Raw genomic sequence first — 26,086 nt, forward strand, 5'->3', positions numbered from 1 at the left:
ATATTGCCGTCATAAAATCAGTGGAGTCAACATACCTTAGACACCTTTGCAGGCATAATTGTATGCTTCTACCAGTCATTTTATTACTCATAAAAATAGAGGATATTGTTAATTAGAAAAGAGAACAAATCAATTTAAATCCCTTTATTTTTCTCCCTCACCTTCTAGTTTAGGTGCTTTACCAAATTTGATTGCCTGCATATCGATTGGTGATGAAAGGAGGCGCAGGTAAATTCTTACTGGAATCATAAACAGGACATGCTTTAAAATCACAGGGCCAGTCTCTCCATCCATATCTAAGAGCAGCAACTTTAGATGGTGGGCACGCAGCAGCAGACAGCTGGACGGTGGTCTGATTCCAAACCATAATGGGAGCTGGTGACCAAAGGGAGTCGGGTTCACAGGACACATTCTTCTCTGAGCAACAGATCTTTAATTAAAAATAAGAACAAAGATTATAATATTTTTTGTCATTCCAGTCAAATAGAATATTAACATGTAAAGGTGTAATAGTATTGTTTTACATTATGCAAGGTTAGTTAATGTAGAACTTTAAGAGAAATGGTGAAGAAATGCTACCCCAGTAAGTTATTTCAGTAACCAGTTTAAAAGTAAAAATTGCATATAATTATTACACTGCAGTAATTTCAAGAGTATATTTCTGTCAAATGTATTTAGTTTACAGCTAATGGATACCAAAAGCTTGGTTTCAAAGTATGTGTACATTACATAAGATTTTTTTTTTTTTTTTTTAGTATTTTCACAACAGACTATTGAGCAGTATATCCATGTACAATATAAAAGAAGGTCAGAGATCATTTTGTGTGAATTTCTGCAACAATGTGGCTTGGAAGACAATCAGCTTGTGCTTCTGCTGAGGTTGCATTAAAAGTTGACTTTAGCTCGTCTGCATTATTGAATTTAGTGTTTCATCTTCCTCAAGGAAGATTACATACTATGTCAACTAAAATACTCCAATAGAAAACTTGGCTCCCCAAATCTAAACTGACTGTAGAACACTGGATCTCAAACAACTAGAATCATTTGCCACTTTTCTTTTCTTCTGGACCTTGATGTTCTAATGAAATTCTACATTTACTTTCAATAGAAAGTAGAACTTTGGAAGTGTCTCTTTAGTACCTTTTCTCTCTTATTCAGAAGTGTTTTAACCCAAGAGATACAACAATTATACTTGAAACATCTGTGTGCTTTTGGAAAGCCAGTTTTGAGCACCCAGTACCACGTTTTAAGTTTCACAAATAGAAAAATGACTTTATATGGTTGACAAAGAAGAAGGGAAAAAAAAAGTCCCGGATAGAATCCAACGCCTCAAATATTAACTTTAGCATTTGAGGCAACATACCCCGTAATGATACATGGCAGTAAAATGGTCATACTTTCACCCAATAATATAATAAAAGCAGAAGAAACTCTCACTCCCAGGCATATTAACATAGAAGAAAGCCATGGAAAATTCATTAAGTCGTTCTCAGCCCTCACAATTTAAAGTCCAGTTACTGTTCATAAATTCTTTGATGTCATGCCCTAATGTCTAGACATGACATGTCATCTGACCTTTGACCCCTTACAATTAATTTACATTATTTATGCATAGCCATGAACTAAATGTAGAACATGGACAGATTCCTTTGTGTAAGTGCCAAAGACAAAATGGACAGGATTTTGTGGGATCTGTGAGCAACAGTCTGCAGCTACGTATTATCAAACTAATTCAGGGCACAAATGATGACATTCTTGTCTTTTGAGTTCTTATGGCGTCCCCTGATAAAATCAGCAGGGTAATGAGCAGCATCTTAAAAATGCTAAAGGTAAGGCACCACTTGACATTCTGACTCCAGCTGCTCTCCACACAGAGTGAATAAGGGCAGCATCTACCTCCAACTTTTGAACAGGCTGAAGCTGCAGTTGTCCTTGTTGCTTCTGAACATTTTCAAACATTTTTTCTTCCACTCAATAAATGCTTGAAATACATTATGTGTAAAGGACCTCTGTGATATACAAACTTCATTTTTTGAATTGAATTAACAAAATAACTTTTAATAATATTCTGATGTATAGAGTAGCACCTGCATTCTGCTGTGAGCCTCACCTCAAATATGTCTTTAGATGGTGCAACGAAGATCCCCTGGTCATAGGTGACGTTGATTGTACTTTCACTAGGCACAATTACTTTGGGGAAAGGTCCCTGGAAAGAGATGCCTTTTTCCCCATATGCCACAGCTCTGGCACCCAGCGTAAGTCTGTGGGCAACATCTTGTTTGTCTCTAGGGTGGATTCTGAAATAGAAAATTATTCTTCATAACACTGCTACAGAACATGAGCAAAGACAACTAAAGATAGTCAATACAGAAGAAAACTGGACAAATCTCTCTCCAGTCGAGGAGAAAAACTTCTGCATTTTTCCCCTCAACACTTGAAATATTGTCATATTATTTGACAGCATAGCTCACACTTCTTTGTTCTATTGTGACCACACTTTGGCTAATTTACGCTCCTCAAGATCACAGCTGCATAAATTTCTGCCATCATGGATGACTGCTTTCCAAAGCAAGTGCATTTAGGAAAAGTTTCAAATTTTGAACAGATTCTAAGCGCATGACATTTTTAGAAATTGCATCCTTACGTGCCAAATGGTGAAGTTTTATCTGGTAAGTCGAAAGCAACCGCCATGAAGGTGTTCTTCATCCTAATGTTTGGGACAAATCCCACGTCTGCAGTTTGGTGCCAGCGAATGTCTGGAAAGCCGTCATCTGTGGCGCTTTCTATGTCTGTGGATAGCTGTACATGCAAATAAATCATATACTTGATGCAAAATAACTGTAGAAATAAGAATATCGCCTTGTGTCTTCTGCTTGTTTGGCTCTTATTTAGATTTAAAGAGCTAAATGGTCTGCATACTTGTACAAATCCAAATGGGAAGTCAGGAGCAGTCTGCCCCCCCGAGCCCTGGTGAAATGCCATCCTCCAGTCATTTATCATTGTAGGGAATGAGCAGTTGTATTTGTCCTTATGGTACTCTGTATTCGCCTCACCTGGAAAGGACAAAACGGATTATGAATTCTTATGGAGTATAAATTTCTCAAAACACCTTTCATATGTCATGGACTTGGTACCTTGGTACCAGATGGCTCCGTAGATGGTCATATTGAGGAATGGATGGATCATTGCATTCCACAAAACGGTGCTCTTCAGCATAGAACTGAGGGATTTTAACAAGCAGGGAGCAGATATCATTAACCCTCATCAGCCGAAAGGTGTCACAGACGATACATTTTTACACGCCAACTTTCCGATACTTTGTGCCATCTGAAAAATTCCAACTGCTTCTAAGAGGGGAGACGTTGCGCTTTCCCACCAATACTGGTTTATTATGAAAATTTTACTCCCAGGCTTAAAGGGCTTAAAGGGTTTTAAACAAAATGGAGACATACTTTCCGGTTTGCTGGATTATGTCATCTTCACTTGGCACCAGTCCACACTGCTTCAGCGCTCTTGTGGACGACCAGGCTTCTACTGGTGTCCCTCCCCAACTTGATTCTACCAGTCCTATGGGGTAATTCAACTTCTCATACATGTAACGCCCAAAGAGCCAGCACAACCCAGAGAAATCTGCCAGCACACCTGTAATTTCAGAAATATTGTAAAGCTCAGGTGAGAAGTTTACACACAATAAATATTAGATTAATTTGTGACAATTACAAGTTTGAGCTGCTGCACTAGCATGGAATGATCATAAAACTAACTTAAAAAAACAAGGACTGGATGAATGTTTGAATTTATTGTGTTTTTCGAAAATCCTTACAGCAGTCTAAATTACACATGGACTCAAATTTCTACATACACCCTCACTGATTTTTAACAGAATAGCCAATGGATACAAAAAGCATGTTATTGGTGTGAAAGTTCCTAAGAAACAGTTTATAAAATATTGGTAGGGCATAGATGTAATGTTGATTCTGTTGGGATGAGAGAAAATCCACAGTAAATCCATCCATGTACATCTGATCTTAGATTAAAACATTAAACATTGCCACTGCATGTTGTGCAATCATTCCCCTCATATAGCTCAGTACAGAGAACTAAAACATTGAACAGTTTATCGAAAGAAACAATCTTACTGCTGTTGGGAACAGACCAGGGTATTTCCACTTGGATGAGATCAATCAGCTCAGTTTTACTCATGTTCAAAGCCGTCATAAAAGGCCTCACATGAGGATATTTAGATGAGAGCGCAAGCTCCTCAGATGAATTGGAAATCTATTTGAGAATAAAAAAAGAAAAAGAAATAAGTCAATTGTGAAGTTTAGACTAGACCTTGTATTGCACTAACCTAACATTTAGAGATTTTCCCCAAAGGAAGTTCCAGCTCTCAAATGAGACTGATGCAGGAGGCAGCAAGGCAAACCGGATGTGTAAAAATCCAGTTTGTCTTGCTGCCACTCAAAGGTCAAGTCAGAGTCACGCAATTACATAATTATATGCATTTCATTCACTTATTGCTTGATCCTAACCTCTTTTGAGATAATTTAACCAGTTGAGTAACATTATATAACTGTATTACAGTGTCTCTGCAAACAGATGAGAGAATATGCTCACTTTAATTTTTATTAAGGCTGTCTGAAACCACCATTGGTGCTTTTGAACTTGTGAACACCTCGCAATCCTGATCAGCTCAACTCTCATCTACATCAGTAACTGGACAACAGGAGTTAAACCAAGCTTACAGAGTAGAACTTATTATCTTGTGACATGAAAACTAAAACAAAGAATACTAGAGGACTGAGTGGCAAACAATGTTTATGTATTTAAACGTGACATTGTGCTACTAAAGCTCAGTGTTGGGTAATTTCAAAACAAACTGCATTAATATGGGAGAAAATCAGCTTCTGTTACTCTGACGCTAATCTGAGAGTTTCTTCTTATTGGTGTGGTGTTTCTCCCACTTTCGAGTTTTAAATTTGACTGGTTAAAAATAATTACACTCGAGAGTTTTAAATATGGCTGCTGTAAACCAATGAGGCTGTCTTTAACTCGTGATGAAAGCAATTCCCTTCTCTGGTCCAGCAGCAAACTAGGGCTGGATGGTTAAAGTTCACTGTGCTAAAGCCACAATGTTATCTTTGTGAACATGAACTGCTGCTTAGTAAGCACTAGCACTGATGTATATTTTTTTCTTAATTTGAACATGAAAGAAGTACAAAATCCCACATATGGACAAGGAATGCAAAAGACACATATTTCTGTACCACAATTATCTTAACAAGCTCGAAAAGGAATAGGCAGCACTGGAACCGGTTGGGTGGAACTAACCCCTGGCAGCTATTCCAGTGACTTGGTAAGAAGAGGATTAAATGTTTTCGTTCAGATTCAGTCAGACGGGTGTCTTTAAACAACCAGGTGCACATACTTTACCTGGGACATTGTAAATAACATGTTGCTCTGGCCTCCGCATAGCCAAATGTCTCCAAACAGCACATCTTTCAGGCTACATATGCTACCATCAACTACAGCATGTATGCTGTAGGGACCACCAGCATCAACGGGTTCAAGGGTGACTTGCCAAATGCCTGTTGGAGAAAAAAGAAATCAATACATGCAATCAAACCAAGATCTTTTTTTGGGCTTGATTCTGGATTATTTGCAATAGTGGGTAAAATTAGTTTGTCACACGATGTAGCTTGTGAAAAAAAGTTAAAACCCTGACACTGCACTGATGACACATTTTGACTTGGAATTTACAGACTTTGCAAAACCAGAAAAGAAGCTCGTAAAATTGGTCATTTCGCAATATGAATGATAGGTGATTGTTATGGCCGTCATCTAAGCAATGCTGTTAACCAGCTCTGTCCCTTTGCAGTACTGACTTGCAGAACTGTTGAAGATCACAAGGTACACTAGTTACCATTTTATTTAGAACAATCAGGGGTTTTCCCCACTGGGAGCGTTAACAGCCTGTTGAATGTGACAGGTAGCCAATCAGAAAGCGCGGATTCTCCTCTGCGCTTTCTGAGGGGAAATTACAGAGGGGAATCCCAATACCTAGGATTTCTGTCGGCCAATGTTTGGTCTCAGGTTTTGAAAATGGGCCGACAATCTGCCGACAGCTCTAAGATCATGTAGTGTGCGATGGACATTACACTAAGGAGTTTAGGAAGGGAGGGTCAGTGGAGAGCACCGGAGTTGAGCCTTTTTTTATTAAGTGTCATCAACAGAAAGAGACAAAAAAGGCCGGAAGAAACGATAAAGCCGATAATTAAAATGACGTCAATAGTTTTAATTTATTGTACGATTGATTGATTTGTTGTTTATGGCGACAGGCCTAGTGGTAGTTGTGTTCTGAGCTGTGCACATGCAAGCTAAGTCAAACGGTTTTATTATCTCCTCATTATGCAGTCAGGTTCTCCAGAGTCCTGCTAATGACCTCATTATTTGATTAAGGTGTGTTGAAGCTGAGACGCAGCTAAAAATTGTAGGACACCATCCCTCCAGACGTGCATTTGAAAATCCCTGCTTTAGAAAATGCATTTAGACGTGTGCTTAAAGGAGAAATGTCATCAAAAATCTTTCTCATTATTTCACCACAATAATTTTATTGAGATTAACATTCTTTTGTGCAGGAAAATCTTGGCCAAATCTGTGAGCAGCACAACATGTTATAGAGAAGTGTGTTTGAAATAAAGATATGTCACAAAACTCACTTTGTGGACTTCATGCTAAGGTCAACTTTCACAATGAATTGTGAAAGAGGAAGTGGTTATTTGTTTCAGTAAGCAATTTGTAAACATCACTTTGTTTTTGGAGAACTTAAAACAAGGTCCACCCATCTATGAAGCAGTAAGAATGTAGAAAAGGCAAAGTCATTTGTAAATACCAGCCATTGTTAACAGCCTCGTCAAATCATGAGAAATATAACAATCTTGAAGCAAAATGACAATTGAGCCAATATTTGATAAATATATAGGTAGGAATTTTCATTTATTCCTATATCCGTTTTCAAAGAATTTGACCTAAGTTCCAAAGCAGTCATGACATAAGACAGACCCAGAGCACAAAAAGACTGTTTCCTAAACACCAGCTTTGGTTTTGAGTTCCAGGTGATTGTCTTAATTGAAAGTGTAAGTAATACCATCACATACATAAATGTGTCTAACATAATTAAGCGTGATTAGTTCTGATATGCCATGGTGAGTTTTTAAAGTGGCACTTCAGTGAAGACGAATTCATGAAAACATTGGTAATACCACCTAATTAATAATCATAATTTCAAGTTGGCTGCTGCCTGTGTTGTTCGCAAAAATCATTTCATCGCTTCATTTAACTCTGATTAGGGAAACGGTGAAAGTCCCTCCCTCACATCTGGTGATAATTGGCGTAATTGAGGAATGACCTCAGTTTGTAGCCTGTACTCCACAGATATTAAAAATAAACTTTTCCTGCTGACACATACAAAACAAGACACAAAGGTGCCGGATTTACCGTTTGTCACAGGGGCTGATAAGACTTTCTGTAGAACTGTAGAACTCGTCAGGTAGACCGCGACCTGCTGCCTCTCACGGCCGTACCCCCACAGGACAGCTTTCTGTGGGGCCTTCTGCAGCACCATGTGGTCTCCATAATAAGAAGCAAAGCGCAAGGTCCCATCTTATCAAAGACAAAATGTGCAATAAGAAGAAAAAAGTAAATACATAAATTCAATTTTAGAAAAGGTAAACAAATAGATAATTGATTAAACATACAGTTCAACTAATTTTATCAATAAAAAGAGCATAATTGTTTCACTATTTCTTATGGTAGCGTGCTGCAATTCAGGACGTTGATTACTGTTCTATCATAGTTATGGTGTACTAAAAAAAATAACCATAAAATAACATAAAATAATTAAAAGAACAACAGTACAGATGATCAAATTGTTAATATATTTAACAATTCTGAATACATCTACTTTCTCACTCATTAAATGCATTTTAAATCTTAGGTTTGAAGAAAATAGCAATGCATTTGTTTCTATTGTGTCATTATTGTCTCTCCATACATCTACCCACAAGGCAATATTTATTGAAATAAGACTACATATCACAATGGAGCACGACTTAATGAACTGCATGTATTTCTAGGAGCTGGTTAACAGGGTGGGATTTGTGTTTTGTTAGCAAGTTTTCCGGGCACCCATACTAATTAACTAGAGACCTCGAAGGAATTCGACACTCTGTAGCTACTCACCGCTATCGTGCAAAGCAGCTAAAAGCATCACAACTACAAAGATTAAAGCCATAACTTGAAGACGGTTCAGGTTATTAAAATGACGAACAGTTCTTTCCACAGGTTTTGTTAGATTGCATAATGCAGAAACCGGTCTCTAAGTTGAAACTTCCTCCACCATGTCAGGTGATTAGCCAAACTAACAGCTTCACGCAGTACTAAAGTGTTCCGTAAATGCGGACTTTCAAAATAAAAGCATGAACGAACAAAAATTGAAATAATTTGCGCACTGTATACAGAAATAGTTGCAATAATTTTTTTCATGCTACAGTGTTTTTCACAACTTAACTTTTAATTGTGCAACCAAAAAAACTAGCTTTGGAATATTTTAATTCTGTTTGTGTTAATTTTTTGACACTTTATTGCGAAGTTAAAATGTTATGCATTGAATGTAGAAAGATAGTCGAGCATCAAGTCTCTTTCCTAGTGCAGTCAACAGTCAACCCCTTATAGCAATTAAATCCCAAAGTAGAACTATCAACTTTATTTAAACAAATAAGCGTAATTTATTGGTCTTATAAGGATAAGACTGATAAATTTTAAATAATGATGCAAAAATGTATTAATATAATGTTTTTTGTAGACTGCTAGTTTTTTCTTCTCGGCCACCATTTATTTCACGTCTTTGCTACTTCTCTGTTATATCCACATATTGTCCAATCCACGCCTATTTCGTGCCGATTTTTTCTGAACACAACTTACTAGTTCACTTCTGCTGGAACTGGTAGATAAGTTTTTGGGGTTTTTTTTAAATTAGATGGTTGTGGTTCTGATAGAATTTCAGATTCATATAAAATATGGTGGGATTGTGACCCTTTATCAAATCAAATCAGTTATCGTGAATGACTTCCTCCTTGCAAATACTACATAACAACCAGTTGTAAAAGTGGGTATAAAACTTATAATAAGGACAAATCGACAAATGGTTGGAATTAAGCATTTTGTGAAAGATTGCTCTTTTTTGTTTTTTTTTACACATTTTTATGAAAGATAAACAAATGGGCGTCCTTCAACTGTTTGTTTACTTCGTCTAAAGCCTGTCATTAATTTTGCAGATACTTTGGTTTTTGCGTATTTTCGTTAAAACGCTGGCCTAAATGGAATTGGAGGTGTTCTAAGATTGTATCTTTTGAGATTGTAACATCCTGCAACATCATGAGCTAGGTAGCACAGTAAAGACACCATTATAGTTCTTTTAAACGGAAAGGTGTTGCAAGCTCATTTATGAAATCACATAATTTTTTTTTAGATTGGATGTATTTTACTTTTATGACACCTATTGAATATTTATATCCACACAGAAATTTAAAAGAAGGTTGAAATGCAAACATGTTCCTGAAACTTCCTAAAGCTTGCGTAACTGTAATAGTGTTGTGAGCTTAATTTACAAGATTGTAAATTAATTAACGTTCATGTTTCTCATGAACGTGAAAACTGAATCCTAAGCATCATAAACCAAAAGTTGGATTTCAAACTTTCTTTGAAGGGCTTCTCTACCCACAAATCACACTGTCTATTAATTATTTTGCGCTTTTTCTGTAATCAAATATACAGTATGACCACATTAATTAGGTAATTTCTCAAATCTTTCCAGTGGCTGTGTGTGCAGTGAATCCTTACATAGGCCAAAGTAATTACCATCCAAAGGCCAGTACAACAGCATGAAAAATGACAGCAGATGTAACATTAATTACCCAACAATTTACTAGCCAGGTGTTTATTTACAAAAGGTTCTTAGGCTTTGGCCTGTGGTAAAGACAAATGATCACACAGAGTTCAGCTGACATGTCATTTAAAAAATATATTTTATAATATAAATAGAAAACTCAAATGATAGGCACGGATTGGGCTGGAGACTGGAAAGATGCCGCTTAGAGTTCCTAATAATGGAACAGCATTTAGCAATTAAAAATCTTTTTAACATGTGGAACTCAAAAATAATTTAAAAACACATCCATCTGCATATAAATGAAATAAAAATCAGACAACTCTTCCCGACAACTGTATGTGTTACATTTCACATACTGTATCTAGCTATATTTCATGCATTTCTTTTTCTCAATTTCACCAGTTTATGTTATGTCTGAACATACGGGAAACACCAAATACATTTGGCATACTTAGCATAATCGGTAAGACCACTTTAGACATTTGTCTAAAGCTTTTAAGTGATTGAGCTAAAAAAAATAACCCACAAAAGCTCAATCACTCCTTAAAACTGCTGGATTATTTAATCACTTGAAATGCCACTGCATCTAGCAGCTTAAGAAATGAAGCTGTTAGAACCTCCTTAGACAGTTTTAACTAACTGGATCAAAAATGGTAACCCAGAATATAAAATTAGAAAAATTATAAGAAGCCTGGTCCTTTCAACAGACTATCATTTTAAAGGGATCCACAATTAGTTGAACATGTTGGCCTAAATATGTTGTAGTTTTCCTAAGAACTAAAAAATTGCTGTTTGTGAGATGTCAAAACTCAATTACTTTAAAAATGGTATATCGGACTTCCGGTTATGGCGCTGAGGTGAGCGGACGCGTTGAACCAGAGCTCCCAACTCGGTCGTCCAATTCCCCTTTGCCAGAGCTGAATTAACCCTCTAAAAACGGATATTTTATGATGAAAAGGGGAAAGCCATCAAAAGGTAACGGTAAATCAAAACAAATACAAGAAACGGACGAGAGAACTTTTAAAACACTATTCGACGAAGGCGTAAGTGACGAGCACATGGCTATGGAAGGGCTTCAAGCTAGCATCGGAGCTATCCACAAAGAGATCGTAGCTATCCGTGCAGACGTGAAAGAAGAGCTTCGCTGCTTTCGTGACGACTTCTCTGCTGACATGAAGAGAGATTTTAGACGTTTTCAAGAGGAGATTAATGGAAGACTAAATGAAATCGTGTCGGACGTAAAAGAGAACCAAGAGAGAACGGAGGAGTCGTTAAAGCGTGTGGCAGAAATGGAGGAGTGGACCGCAGCGGTGAAAGAGGTGCTGTCTCAAACCATAAGCAATCAAGATAAAATTCAAGCCAAACTGACTGATTTAGAAGCACGCTCACGTAGAAACAACATCCGTGTGTATGGGATTCCGGAGGACACAGAGGGAGACAATTTACTGGAGTTTATGGTCGGTTTCATTAAGGCTGAGCTGTCACTCCAGGATATTGACCTAGCTATACAACGCTGCCACCGGGCTCTGGGTCCCAAACCACCGCCGAATGCGAACCCCCGCTCCGTGGTGGTCTCCTTTCTGGCATTCAGAACCAGGGATTTGGTGCCGCGCGTGGAAGAAAAGAGAGATACACCTCAACCAGCAGCGGGTTTATTTTGACCAGGACTATCCGACAGAGACCCAAAAGAAGAGGAAAGCTTATGCCCCTATCAGAAAACTTCTGAAAGAAAAAGGTCTCCGCTTCCAAACCCCGCAACCAGCGAAGCTTCGTGTGTTTTTTGACGGTGGCCCGGTCACATATAACAGCGCGGCGGACGCCTTGAGAGACCTACAGAAGAGAGGTTTCGCTCCCGACTGCAATAGCAACGATGGTTCCCCCCCGGCGGCGCCGATGGAGATAATGGACAGACTGTCCTGGGTGATGGCGGAGGCCAAAAGACGGAACCCCGATGCACACGGAGAGAGGGCACGGAAAAAACTCAGCGGATTTCGTCATGAATCGGGAGTTGATGCCGCTTCTCCAAGTTAAGCGCCGTTCGTTAAAAATCATGCAGTAAGATAATGCAATCACACTGAAAAAATCCAGCGTGCGGACTAAGAATTGAATATCTTTGTCTAGAGACACTGTCAGACATAATTATAATAACTCTTTATCCAACCTTCGCTAATGTTAAAGAGAAATACGTTACAGATTAAATAATAGACAACACATGACCGTAGTTATGGGAGCCGGTTCAAGGGCTCTGATTGTGCACTGAGCTTAAACTCATAGCGATGTCAGTTTGCACTGAGAGACCCCCATGGACAGAGTCTCATGGGGATTTTCTCTTCACCCGGGACTCTGTAATGAGTCATTTTGTTTTGGAAGTCGTTCCTTTAGTATGCCTTCAAGTTCCAGGTTCTTTGTTTATGATTTTTACAAATGTTTCATTGTTGAGGTCACCTTGGATGTGCAAGTTAGAGGGTTTTATCCACTTTATGATTTATGCTCCAACAGCAATATAAATTTATAACTATTAATGTTCACGGGTTACAGAATCCAATTAAAAGAGGAAAACTCATAGCTAAGATGAAGAGAGAACAACAACAAATTATCTTCTGGCAAGAAACCCATTTAACAAAAGCAGATCACGAAAAGTTTAAAAAAATGGGGTTTAGAAAGACATTTTATTCCTCCCACTCAAGTGGAAACACCAGGGGCGTGGCAATATTAATTGCAAATAATGTGGACTTCCAGGTTTCCAAACAAATTACAGACAAAGAAGGCCGTTTTATTTTGGTGAGGGGAACATTAGACTCAAATGAAGTAACTTTACTTAACGTATATAGACCTCCAGGACATGACAAAACATTTATTGATAAAATATTTGATCTTATATTGACTGAAACATCTGGCGTTTTGATATGTGGAGGGGACTGGAATGCACAACTGCATCCTTCCCTGGATTCCTCAAACCCTTCAAAGAAAATCAACTCAGAATCCCTGTATATAAACAAAATGATTAAAAGGATTGGCTTATTGGATGTCTGGAGGGAATGCCACCCGTTGGCTAAGAAGTTCACCTTTTTCTCCCACCCTCATGGCGTTTACTCAAGAATTGATTACTTTTTCCTATTTAGAGCAGACAGATATAGGGTCCTAGACTGTACTATTGGTACTAGGGATGTGTCAGATCACTCTGGTGTATATTTGAAACTATATTTAGATACTCACCCTAAAACAACAATATGGAGACTTAATACAGCTCTGTTGAATGATAACAAATTTGAGGAATTCGTTAACAAAGAATTTACAGAATATGTAGAATTCAATAACAGCGAAGAATTGTCTCCAAGTATATTATGGGATGCGGCAAAAGCAGTACTGCGTGGAAAAATAATAATGTGGGCATCAAGGAAGAAGAAAGAAAAATCTGAGCAATTCAGTGACCTGACTAAACAACTAAACATTTTAGAGCAGAAACATATTGAAACCAAAGACCCTGCTCTACTACAGCAAATAGCTGCATTAAAAGTCGACCTAAATCAGAAGCTCAATGACAAAGTGACACTTAATCTCAAATATATTAAACAAACGTATTACGAAAATGGACCTCGAGCGAAAAAAATATTAGCCTGGCGACTAAAACAACAACAATTAGACAGATCCATCTTTAAAATTAAAAACCCTACTTCCAACCAGATGTGTTTCTCCCCGGACGAAATACATAATTCATTTGAAATATACTACAGGAACTTATATAGTCAACCTGAATTAACTGAGCTTTCCTCAGTAAAACAGTTTCTAGACTCCTTGGATCTCCCCTCAATTGGCATTGAGCAAAATAAGTGGATTTCAGCAGATATCACGCCAGAAGAAGTTGATAAAGCCATCTCAAAATTGAAAGCAAGTAAGTCACCTGGAGGAGACGGATTACCAGCTGAATGGTATAAAATATTTAGGAGATCTATAAAACCTCTGCTGTTAAAGTGTTTTAATCATGTGCTTAAAGGAGGGGAAACTCCACCATCCTGGAAACAAGCAATAATATCCATTATACCAAAACCAGGAAAGGATAAAAGTGAGTGTAGCTCATACCGCCCCATTTCGATCTTGAACATTGATTACAAAATATTCACTTCAATAATTGTCAGTAGACTAGAAAATATTATTCCCGAACTGATTGATACAGACCAGACAGGTTTTATCAAAAATAGACGTACTCAGGATAATGTGAGGCGAGCTTTACACCTGTTCGACTTTATGAGCAGAAATAATTTGAAATCTTTAGCAATCAGTTTTGATGCTGAAAAAGCCTTTGATTCGCATGGGATTGGATTACTTATATTTGGTTCTGCAGCGATTTGGTTTTAATAATACAATTATAAATTGTTTAAAATCACTATATAGTTCACCAGAAGCCCGGATCAAAATAAATGGAGGCCTTTCAGGTACAATTCCTCTGGAACGAGGCTGCAGGCAAGGATGTCCTCTGAGCCCAATCCTCTTTGCACTTTTTATAGAACCACTTGCTCAAAAGATTAGGGAAGACCCAGAAATTAAGGGAATCATATTTAAGGGAAGAGAATACAAATTATGTCTATATGCTGATGATGTCCTGGTGACCTTATCAGATCCAGATGCCAGTCTATCCAACCTCATGTCCTGCCTCCACCAGTTTGGACTTCATTCAGGTTATAAATTAAATATTGGAAAAACTCAGACCCTGTGCTTTAACTACTCACCCCGAGAGGAAATAAGTAACCAGTTCAAATTTAATTGGAAAACAAGAACCATGAAATATTTAGGTGTAAATATTACTAGAAACATAAACAAAATATACAAAGCTAATTATGGTGCTATGACTAATAAAGTTAAAAATAATCTGGACAAATGGGCTCCCCTGATGCTCGATTTGTACAACCGAATAGAAACCATAAAAATGATAATTTTACCTCAACTGTTGTTCCTTTTTCAATCTTTACCAATAGAAATTCCCCCCAAGCAGTTTAACGAGTGGAACCGGATCATTTCCAGGTTTATATGGCAGAATAAGAAACCAAGGGTACGCTATAAAACGTTACAGTTACCAAGAGATAAAGGAGGAATGTCACTCCCATGTTTGGAAAATTATTACAGAGCAGCACAACTTCAATTTGCAGTTTACTGGTGTGAAGAGGGGTATGAAGCAAAATGGAAAGAACTAGAATTAAGTCAAATTGACATCCCCCTGCAGGCCCTGCTGGGGGATAAACACCTCAAGACTAAATATGCAGATGAGTTGTGTGTTGCCACAAAAGTCCCTCTCAGTATTTGGTTTAGAGAGTTCCAAAACCCACTTTTGGAAAGGAAAACTAGGATATTAAGATGGATCGAGCACGATAGGGACTTTGTACCAGCACAACTTGACTCAAAATTCAATCAACTAACCAGAAAAGGCTTGACTTCATACTGCATGATTTCTTCTGGTACTGATCTGGAAAGTTTCCAACAACTGCAGGAAAAATTTGACCTTGACAAACGAGACTTTTTCAGATACTTGCAGCTCAGGCATCACTTTAATAAGAACATTAAATGGTTGGAAAAAAATGATCAGGACCTCATTAATATCTTTATCGATGCTTATAAAGGTAAATCTTATAAGAAGAGGCTGTCCAGACTATATGTGCGCTTAGAAAATAATAAAAAACATCTACATTATATATTAAAATACATGGGAAAGAGAGGCTAAAATAACGCTGACGGAGGATGAGTGGCTCAACATTTGCCAAACAAACTCAACCACCACAACTCAGGTCACTGGAGGGAATTCTCGTGGAAGAATATTGTTAGGTTTTTTATAACCCCCAAAAGGACATTTTCTCAGACTGGCAGATCTGAATCTGGGCATTGTTGGAGACAATGTAACAGTGTAATGGCTGACCACTTTCATATTTTCTGGGGCTGCCCATTGATTCATTCCTTCTGGCTGAAGGTAGCCAAAGAGATAAGAGCAATTCTTGGTTTCGAAATTGAGTGCGAATTTAAAACTATATACCTAAGTAATTTACCAAATGAACTCAACACTCAAGATAAGTACCTTCTGAAAATAATACTGATAGCAGGAAAGAAATCAATAACAAGAAGGTGGCTCAGTGGGAGCCCACCGACGTTGTGTGACTGGTCAGCCATTGTTGAAGAAATACGTGAAATGGAAATGCTTACCTTCTCTATTAGACTCCAGGAAAACAAATTCCAAAAATGTTGGTCGAAATGGTTAATGTATAGGAATTCGAAAGTAAATTGAGTTATTGTTAACTTCATTATTCTGGGTACTGTAAGGACTTGGTAAGTCCGCAAATAAACTCTCACCTGTTTGACTCTTCATGGAACTCTACAAGCACTGTAATCTGTACACCTAAAATCTCTGTTTTAAGTTAATTTTTTTGTGATGTATTGCTGTCTTCACCCCCCCTTGGTGACCTCTCTGTTCAGATTGCTGTTCACTGTACTTGTGATTTTTTTTATTTTTTTTTATTTCATTTTATTTGATTTTTGTGTGTATGTGTTGTTTTGCTATGTATAAAAACTTTACCAAAAATAAAGTATAAAAAAAAAAAAAAATGGTATATCTTTCGTTTTATTTTTCACCCCTAGTGGTCACCATTTTTTCACTTGTGCAATGCATTCTGGGTTGATGACGCGGTTGCTATGCATCCGTTCTGTACTGGACTCTATTGAATAAACACAAGTAGGCTAACTTTACATAGTAATTTCAAAACTGGACAAGATGCACATTTGTAGCAACCTTTCCTTGGTACCACGGTGAAATTCTGGGAGCTCCTCTGAGGACCCCATGGACAAATGTTTCTAGAAGCAGCCTGTATATCTAGGTGTGTGGTTTTATCCACACATGGCCATTGGAATGATTGGTAAAGCTTATGTAAATACACTGAACACAAGAACATCTTAGGTGATCTGTAATTCACTCAACATGTTTTGTTAAAGTAGTACTTCAATACTAACGTTGCAGTTCAGAGTCCGAGAGCCAGCTCTCAAATTAGACTGAAGAACTTGAGTTGAAAATAGCCCTACGCCCCCAATTCATGGAACGATTCATGGTCTATTCTGTCATGTTTTACAGTTAATTTCAAGACCTAAAATTGAGCTCCACAAATATGTTTGTGGTTTTATGCAAGAACCAAAATTTACGACTGCTGGTCAAGCCCCTCAAAGGTCTCTTAACATATCATTTCCAATCCAACATGTGATAAATCTCTCAGATTATCACCTTACTTTAAATCAGTCAGCAGCCACTAGCTGCATGAGAGGAGGCCAAGCATCATATCTGCAGCCCACACAGCATCGTGCTTTCACACTTTCACACCCACTGACACCAAAATCAGTTTATACATGAAACTGTCTTCCCTTTTTGATGCCAAAAAATCTTGCAAACAAACAACAAAAACAAAACAAAAAAAACCCATATCTTAAGGGTATTAGAAATCCATCAAAATCACACAAACTGCTTTTTTAAATTAAGCTTATTTTGTTAAATCCTGGAGAGAAACCCAAAACTTCAATGTTTTAGGCATTAAGCCATCTTATGTTTTGCCAAACATTCAAAAAAGGGGGACTCTTTCCATTGCAGGAAATCTTTTACAAGTTTAAGATATTTCACAGCATCAAACCACAAAGTGAACGGACGTAGAATGTCAACTTGTTCTTAACATTTAGGACATCTATCCTCTTGTAGTTTGTTTGTGTTCTTGTTCTTTTGTCACACATAAGTGTTTAGGACAATCATCAAGTGGTGAAGTGAAAAATGTAACATGATTAAATTAAACAAAATGCTGGTCTCCAGAATATATTTTTATATCCAGTTTGAAAAGTAATTGTCCATAAATGAAATTGTGTCAGGAAGGTTTGCCACAAACCTTTTTAAAATAATTGACATCATTGTGGGGAAATTTTGAGTATTCTTTTCAAAATTGCTTTAGGTTTTTGCATATGATTTATGCCAGATATAAGCTTTCCAAATAGCTTATATTTTTCAACCAAATGGGCCAGCCTGTGGTCTCCAGTTGAATCTGAGCCTTGGCCACACATTATCCTGTCACTGGTTCACCATCATTCTTCTGTTGGTGTACTTTTGATAGGCAGTTCTTCTTCTCTTTTGGCTTTTCCCTCCAGGGGTCGCCACAGCAATTCATCTGTCTCCATCTAGTCTTAACCTCTGCATCCCCTACTCTCAGACCAACTAACTTAAACTTTTGATAGACACTAACCACTCTATAGCATAAAGCCACTGCTAGAGCTGGAGTTTCAGAGTCGCACTCTAGTAGAACCATTCCCTGGCTCATTTTCCTGCTTCAAACTCAGCAACCCTGATAACACAAGGTTCACTTACTAGTTATCTCCTACAGACTAACAGGCAATGTAACAAAGTAATAATAATCATTATTCACACCATTAGTCAGTTCAGTGGTCATTGTGTCATATCTGGTAAGTGTGAGGTGATGTGTTGTTGCTCTGAACTTAAAAACATACATTCTGCAAACCACACTAAAATAGGTAGACTCCTGTTATCAATGGCAGGAGGGGTAGTATGTATATAGCAGGAAAAAAAGATGCAAATATAAGAACATTATTGATGAGCTATTCTACTATGCTGACAAGCCATTTGATCATAAACCAAAGTAAACATTGCTACAAGTCCTGGAGGAACAATACAGGCTGAATGTCAGTTTAATAAATGAATGGATCTGCCTCATCAGCTTTTCTTATTTTCCTTCTGTAAAGGAAAATAGTTCAAGGCAACAAACAAAGCATCTCTTTCAAATAAAATTGAAAGCAGCTCTTTTAAGTCTTTTTCACTTTTTATTTTCATTTTATTTCACTGAATAGGTTTGCTCCTATTTAAAATGCAAAACTGAAGCCTATTGTGATTACGTAAGAAAAAAAATTCATTATGTCTCCTATTATATTTAGAAATTACAGATTTTATGACTTTATTGTAGTATGACAAAGTGAATAAAATGCAAAAATTGAGACAAAGGAATGTCTGAAGGTCTGATAAGAATGATTAATTTTGGGGGTTTTTTACACATAAAAGTTTGTTACCTAGAAACCAACTCTTCTCTTGTCACTGAAATAAAAGAAAGCAGTGCCATTACATAAGAAATAAGACAAGATTATAGCATAAATTATAAAGCTGTCATTAAATTCTACTGTTTTGTGTTTTATTCCAATAAGAGAATAAATACTTAGCAATTAAATGACTGTATACAAGTTAAAAACAAGTTAAAATGTCTCTGTTATTCATTGACTTATGTAGTCGAAGCTAAAGATTTAATTCTTAAAACCTGTTCATGTGATTCTGGTGTTAGTGGTCTCCATCCTTTATTTCAATATGACTCTTTTTAGCTTGTTCGTACTGCATCAATTTGAAATGTTTTTTTTATATATTTCACTGTAAAGGACTTTGATTTCATATTTGAAAAGTGCCAGATTCTATGCTTTTACTATTCTCCAGATTCTTTGCATCACTTGGCAGCTTTTTCAAAAGAACAAATAATTTCACATCCACGTGTTCATTGCAGACTTTAATCACAGCTGCTGCTGGTCCGACATTTATCCCTACAATCTCTGCGCTGCAATAAAGTCCAAGCCAGTTCATAGTCTGTTTACCTAGCTGTCCTTTTTTAGCTTTGATATCGTAATTCCCCGCCTCTAGGATGACAAACAAGCAGTCAGCATACCTGGGGCATTACAATGACAAACGGTGGTAAAACCAGCTGAAGCTGCTGCTTACCCGTAACAGTTTGTGATCTTTTTCACTTTGACTTATGGGAGCTATTAAAGTAGAGACATGAGATGGATACCAAACACGTCTCAGATCAGCAGGTGGCACTCTCACAACAGTAAAACATACCTCTTACTCGTCCTCCTTGTTATGCAGCCTGATGAGAGCTTAGATGGTGGAAGAGCGCTGTGATGTGTTCGTCTTTTAGTTTATCCTTAAGCCTTTCAGTGAGGACAACTTCAGTCATCGGGATTATGACAATCGGGTTTGAAAGATAAGCTACATCTGAGCAACACAGAGGGATTTTGCTCTTTTCATTTTACAGAAAAATGGCATGTGAGTGTTATTTAATAGTCGAGTGCTGTGTTTAAGAGTTTGGGGATGTAAATGTAGTTCAGGGATGTAAATGTAATTTTTTATTTTTTATTTTTTTTTAAAGCTTGGATAAGTTCCCAGGCCTAGCTGTGAGAAATCTCTTCACTACATTTGTCAGCTGTAGCAGTAGGAGTTTAGATAAATATGTTCCAACAACTACAGTTTACTTTAATCTGTGTGCTTTTTAATTAGTTTCTATTTTCTAAAAAAAATAACTATTTATGTTACAGTTGTCTATTTTTGACATTTCAATCAAAAAATATATATGGACACGTTTATTTCCTCTAGAAATAGTGGTTATATTAAGTGGAAAAGAATATTTTGAGAACTTCCAGGAATAAAGCAACCATGGTTCCCCAGTCCTGGAAAGCTACTATCCTAACTTTTAGACATATCCTTTCTCTAAAACACATCAATCTAATGAACAGTTTGCGCTCAGGCATTGGCAGAGCTGAATGACAAACTGATGAGGGAGCCCAGTTTGCAGAGAAAATGTTGCTCCAGTTCCCATCCTGCAGCTGAATGCCAGCAAAGAACCAAGATCAGCAGGAGTAATTACTTACAGCTCAAACACTTGATGAGTTAAAGGCAGGAAAGCTGCAGGGATGACAGAGGTCATGCACCTGACGGTATTAAGAGCATTTCCAATTTTACTTTGGATCTAAACTTCCTCTGTTAAGACTCGGGGTCAGATAGACTCTTGATCCCTTGCATGTTCTTCAGCTCTTGGCAAGTTGGTAATTTCCTTCATATTCAGTCAGAGATCTAAAAGATGTTAACAGTTTTCCAAAAGCATAAAGCATTCCCTGACTTACTTTGTATTAAATAGTCTAGGCCGCATGACTTCTGTGAACATGGAGTCTATTCATACAAAAAAAAAAAAAAACGTATAGTTTTAGCATTTTTATGTTAACCTTGCATTCAGGTGAAAGTCTTTCTCCTTCACTTCCAAAGAGAAACAAACATTTTTTCTCTGAGCTGAATCTCCTGTTAAAAAATAACCAATCACAAACTGTTTCTTTTGCCTTGAAAACATTAGTGATTGCGGTTCTACTGTAAAAGAAACAATAAGATAATGTTAGAAATGGATTTGCATTGTAACTGAAGCATCATTATTCGTGGCTTTTATATCCCTTCGACTTATTTAAAGACACTATTTTGATAATTAGCAGGTAGGTTTTTCCACTTTCCTTATATCCTACCTGGAGTAGATAACTCACTTACCATCTTCATGAACCGTAGTATGAATCCAGATTTGTACTACTTTTGCATTGAATATATTGATGAAAACCTCTAAAAGCTTTTTTATTATATTTTTAGCATAATAGAAGCACAAATGAAACTTTTTGCTGCTTAAACCAGCACAAACATTTGACACCAATGTTGTTAAGATTTGAAGAAGCTGAAAGACTGTAGGGTTTAAGTCTTGTTAATATAACATTTGTAATGGCAACTTTTTGACATTACAAAAAGTAATGTCAAAAAGGGTCACATTTTTTCATATTTCACATTCTTATGGTCTTTCTTTTAGGCAATATATCATGTGAATGCTGTGGGCAGAGAATGTAGTACCTGTGGATACATTTCAACCCCAGCATCTCAGCTTACGAAAAGAAAAAGAAAAACATTCAACCCAGTGTTACAGTATCCAGAAATGGAGCCTCTTATCACATCTTTTGATCAATTAGGTACAACGAAGATGCTACAGTGAAGTGCAGCCAGTACACCAGGTCAAAATCCTGCCCATGTGTGAATGAGTAAGTACCCTGATAATTTTAACACTTGTGCCGCTGAACCTGAGATGAAAGATAATAGCAGATAGTCTACATTTCCGCTTATCAAAGAGACAAACATGCAGTTGTAATCCAAAATATTTTACTTTAATAAACAATTTAACTCAGATAATGACAAATCAATGGGAGCCCTGAGCTTGAGCTCTGCAACCAGACGGTCCCATCTGGGATTGACGGGAGTCAACGACACCCGAGGTGTTGCTTATGCGCAGCCTGTTTGGTTTGTAAGTAGCGAAGCAGTTTGAAGGCTTCGTTGCCTCTTTAGCAAGGCTCTGAATGTGGGAATAATCTACCGGTCCTCGATAAATTCATTCTCCTGTCTCTTGTCTGGGTCCTTTCCCCTTCGCAAAGAAACTTTTCAAAGACATATGATCTGTTTCTTACTCATTTTGCTGCTTATGGGATCAATGTTGGCGCGCAAGACGTAACCGAAAGAATGCGGTTAAACGATTTTCAAAATAAAAGATCCTCCAGACTCAGATAATACATGATAATGGAAATATTAAATTATTTCTTGTGCGGCCCGGTACCAGTCCGCGGCCCGGGGGTTGGGTACGACTGATCTAAATTACATTTATATGACATAAAATAAGAAACTGATTATGGCAACTACAGTAATCAGTGATACAGCATCTCATTCATTCATATCTAAAGCACAAGTAGGCTACATCTCTTATATGGATCTGAAAATAAAGATATAAAATTTTATTGATTGCCTAATTGTGCATTGTACTGTCTTTTTTTTTCTTTCATGTTGAGCTGCCTTAGGAAACAGAGGAGTAGCTTTTTCACTAGCAGTGTAGAGTCCAACAAGAGATTGCTGTGCACTGTACAAAATAAATAGAAATGTTTCAGGAAGACGTTTTCAAACAATGCTGAAATGACAGCAACATTTTAAATATTGGAAAAACTAGATTTATATTTGAAAAATGTGGTCTCATTAACTTAATAACTATCAAATAAATATTTTATGTGAATAAAAAAAATACATACTTGAAGTTGTCATGCTTCCAGGTAAATAGTATCTTGTACACAACCAAACCTAATCTGTTATATTCGGAATCTAAACCTACTTTTTGCATTCATCACATCAACTTTGGCAAATTGACAGAACAAACAAAAAATAGAAATAACCCCAAAGTGAAAGAACTTCTAAGAAATGATGAGCCTTTTCTGTACATTTTTTTTTAACCCATTAAATTCATCCATGCACTGCACATGTTCCAGTCAGAGCAACCTACTGTTGAGTGTTATTGTTCAGAAAAGACCATTATTTGAGTAGCTTCCATTAGCTGAGCCAATTCCAGCTCACACTATCAGTGACTGATAAGTAGATTATCAGAGGGGTGATGGTGGTGGTGGGGATTGAAAGAGCGGGTGCTTGCTTAGATAATACACCCGCGTCTCTTAGCTGTGTGAACCGCCAAGCCTGATAATGAAAGGCAGCGACAAACCAAAAGATTCCAAATCAATTTACAGATTTAGGCACATTTAGGAGAGGGCAGTAAAAGCCAAATGGGCCATTACTGTGGCAGTCTGTGTAAATGAGAATGGGTGATGACTAAGCCAGGCTTGATAATTTTCTGACTTTAAAAGAGAGAAACCATTCTTTGCTCAACATGCCACACGTAAGCATTGCAATTGAATAATCAAATTTACAATTTCTCTGGTCGAGTATGAACAGTATTTTCCTAACTTGATGACATGTCAGAGCCAGGTATCATGGGAATGATACCTGAAAGGTGATGAATGATAATTTTTCAGTACATCTGTGTCAACACTTGCTTTATGGTCCTACTGAAACAGAATGAGATTCTCCCATGAACTTCCATCAACAGTTTGCTGGAATGTTGTTAATTTGATTAACCCGTTTTTAATAAGCCCTAACCTGCAATTTTTAAAAAAATGTTTTTTTGAAACTATAACATAATTTTTTCTCTCATGACGTCATTTATACTGTGAAATGCACCAACCTGTTCAGCAGCAAAACATCCTCAAAACATGATGCTGACTCATTTCTACTTATCAGTAGAGATGGTGTTCTCAGTCTTGGTTCCACGTCTTGCTTCCACCTGGAAGCAAGCATGTGGTTTTGAATGGGTTACTCAGATTAATATTTATACCAAGGGATTTTGGCGTACTTAAATGTGAAAGTTGTTCATCTCTGTCCCTCTGTTTCACTTTCAGAGTACTCACCCATTTTGTCCAGGACTATCCACATCATCCGAACTTGACAAAACAATGAAAGAAATGTTGGAGAATAAAGTGAACACCTGTCAGCTATCTTGACAATTTTTGCTGCAGCGTTTTCTTTAAAACTACTGAGCCAAGCCACTTTTGTAGAGGAAGAATGACATTCAGCCACCTTACAGATGGCTCTCTGTTATTGAATATAGAGATGTCAAGTCTTAGGCTTCTTTTATAGCTCTAGCCTGCAATGTAAGATAAATTATTCTTTTCTTCATAACACACATTTGATGTCAGGGACGTTGTCAGAGCAGAGACAGGCTCCCAAAAGCGGGAGATTTACTGTGGTTGGTTTTGCGTCCATTTCACTTTTTTTTTTTTTTTTTTTTTACAAAAAAAAGCAGATGTTGGTTGAGATATCCTGTGTTTTGCTTAAAGTCACAGACAACAGTGAACTGACACACAACTACAACTTTGAAGTCCTGGAAAAGTGGCTCCCAAACCTGAGGCCAGAGTGCATGAAAATGCTTCAAGGGAATACTACTCTGTGTTGCGTAGCAATCAAAGGACATTTGAATATTGGACTTCTTCCAGCCTCGGAGGATTTTGCAAACGTTGGCTGTGATAAAAGCCTTAGGCACCTTCAAGATGATTTTGTGTCAAAATATTCCTTGGAGTAAGTATATGAGGTTCTTTGCAACACACTGTTGCACCCTGACTGGTCAAACACACACTAGTACTCTCTCATGGAGTAGTGTATTCCTGCAAGTAACAACCACTCGCAACAATTTCATCATAAAATAACAAAATAATAATAATAAATCAGAACCGTCTTCCCTGAAGACTGGTGGGTAAGGCTGTGATTATCAAAGGAAATAGCAAGGGACATATTTATGAATGTCCTATGCAAATTTGATAGAGATGAACCAATATAATATTTTAAAAACCACTAAACTCTGCAAACTACATATTTAGCAAATCCATAAACATTCTATAAATTTAAAAGAAGCTTAACTTCTTTATTAAATTGTGAGGCTTATCTAGTGGCATTTTCAAACTTTATCATCATTTCATGTTGACTCATTGCTCAGTCACTCTTTAGTGAAGATTCAGGAAGTCACACATCTTGTGTCTATCTGAGTGTTAGAAACAGAGCTGGCATTTCTCACGGAATGACGTGAGAAACCGCTTTCACGCTCTCTCCATTTTCTCAAGCAGTGAAAAACAATCTCCAAGCTGACAATGTCTACGTGCAAAAACATGACAGAGCAAGTTGATGAACTTGAATGTTACAGGCATACAAAATAAATATATATCTTCTGATTGGTCACATTTAGACAATCTTTTGAACTAACTATTGTGAAGGTTTTAACTATTAGCTTTGAAAATGATACTGTCAGTTTACAGCATTTCAGCTACATCAGACTAGTACTAAAATGGCAATCTTTATTCATTCAAACTGTTTGTAATTAGTTTCAGTTATTTGAACTGAGGGATGGTGTATGAATTATCCTAACTGGAGCAACCTATTTTGCTGAAGCTTTTTGACTTTACACATCAGACTGTAATATTTTGAAATTTCATTTTATTTTCAACTAATTCGATATGTAGTGAAATGTTTGAGATTTTCTGTTAGCATCCACATTTCTTACTTACTTTAGTGTTCACGTACATTGACTTCACTTGGTGAAATAGGCATCTTTCATATTCCATTTTGTCTATGAAAAATGCAACTTCTGATAATAATTAGAGTAAAATTATAGAAAATACAGTTTACTGTAACATGTACATGTTTGATGATGATAACAATGAAATCTCAAAACTGAAACATTATGCCTTCAATGATCCCCTGCATTTCCTGAGGCTGCTAGTCTGTTTGATTAGTAAATTATAAAACATGGCCCTAACTTGGAGGATTACCCTGAGACATAAGTCTGGAGGTGTGAATAGACTTGTTCCATGCCAGGTAGGTATAATAAGTACAAAGATGAATTTCTATTCTACCTAATAAATGTC

At 37.1% G+C, this 26,086-nt stretch overlaps 1 protein-coding gene across 1 annotated transcript; it reads right to left on the reverse strand.

Annotated features, from left to right (window-relative positions):
* Positions 1 to 129: 129 nt before the first annotated feature.
* siae (sialic acid acetylesterase) lies at positions 130 to 8,440 on the reverse strand. Its single transcript, XM_044118969.1, has 10 exons — positions 8,242 to 8,440; positions 7,498 to 7,662; positions 5,434 to 5,588; positions 4,140 to 4,278; positions 3,453 to 3,642; positions 3,135 to 3,220; positions 2,920 to 3,053; positions 2,645 to 2,799; positions 2,111 to 2,297; positions 130 to 430 (listed from the first exon to the last, which is right to left on the reverse strand). The coding sequence occupies exons 1-10, from the start codon at positions 8,291 to 8,293 to the stop codon at positions 179 to 181; spliced, it is 1,515 nt and encodes a 504-aa protein (XP_043974904.1). The 5' UTR covers positions 8,294 to 8,440; the 3' UTR covers positions 130 to 178.
* Between the last annotated feature and the right edge of the window lie 17,646 nt (positions 8,441 to 26,086).

The sequence above is a fragment of the Gambusia affinis genome, linkage group LG06 (assembly GCF_019740435.1).
Source record: "Gambusia affinis linkage group LG06, SWU_Gaff_1.0, whole genome shotgun sequence".
Classification (NCBI taxonomy): Eukaryota; Metazoa; Chordata; class Actinopteri; order Cyprinodontiformes; family Poeciliidae; genus Gambusia; species Gambusia affinis.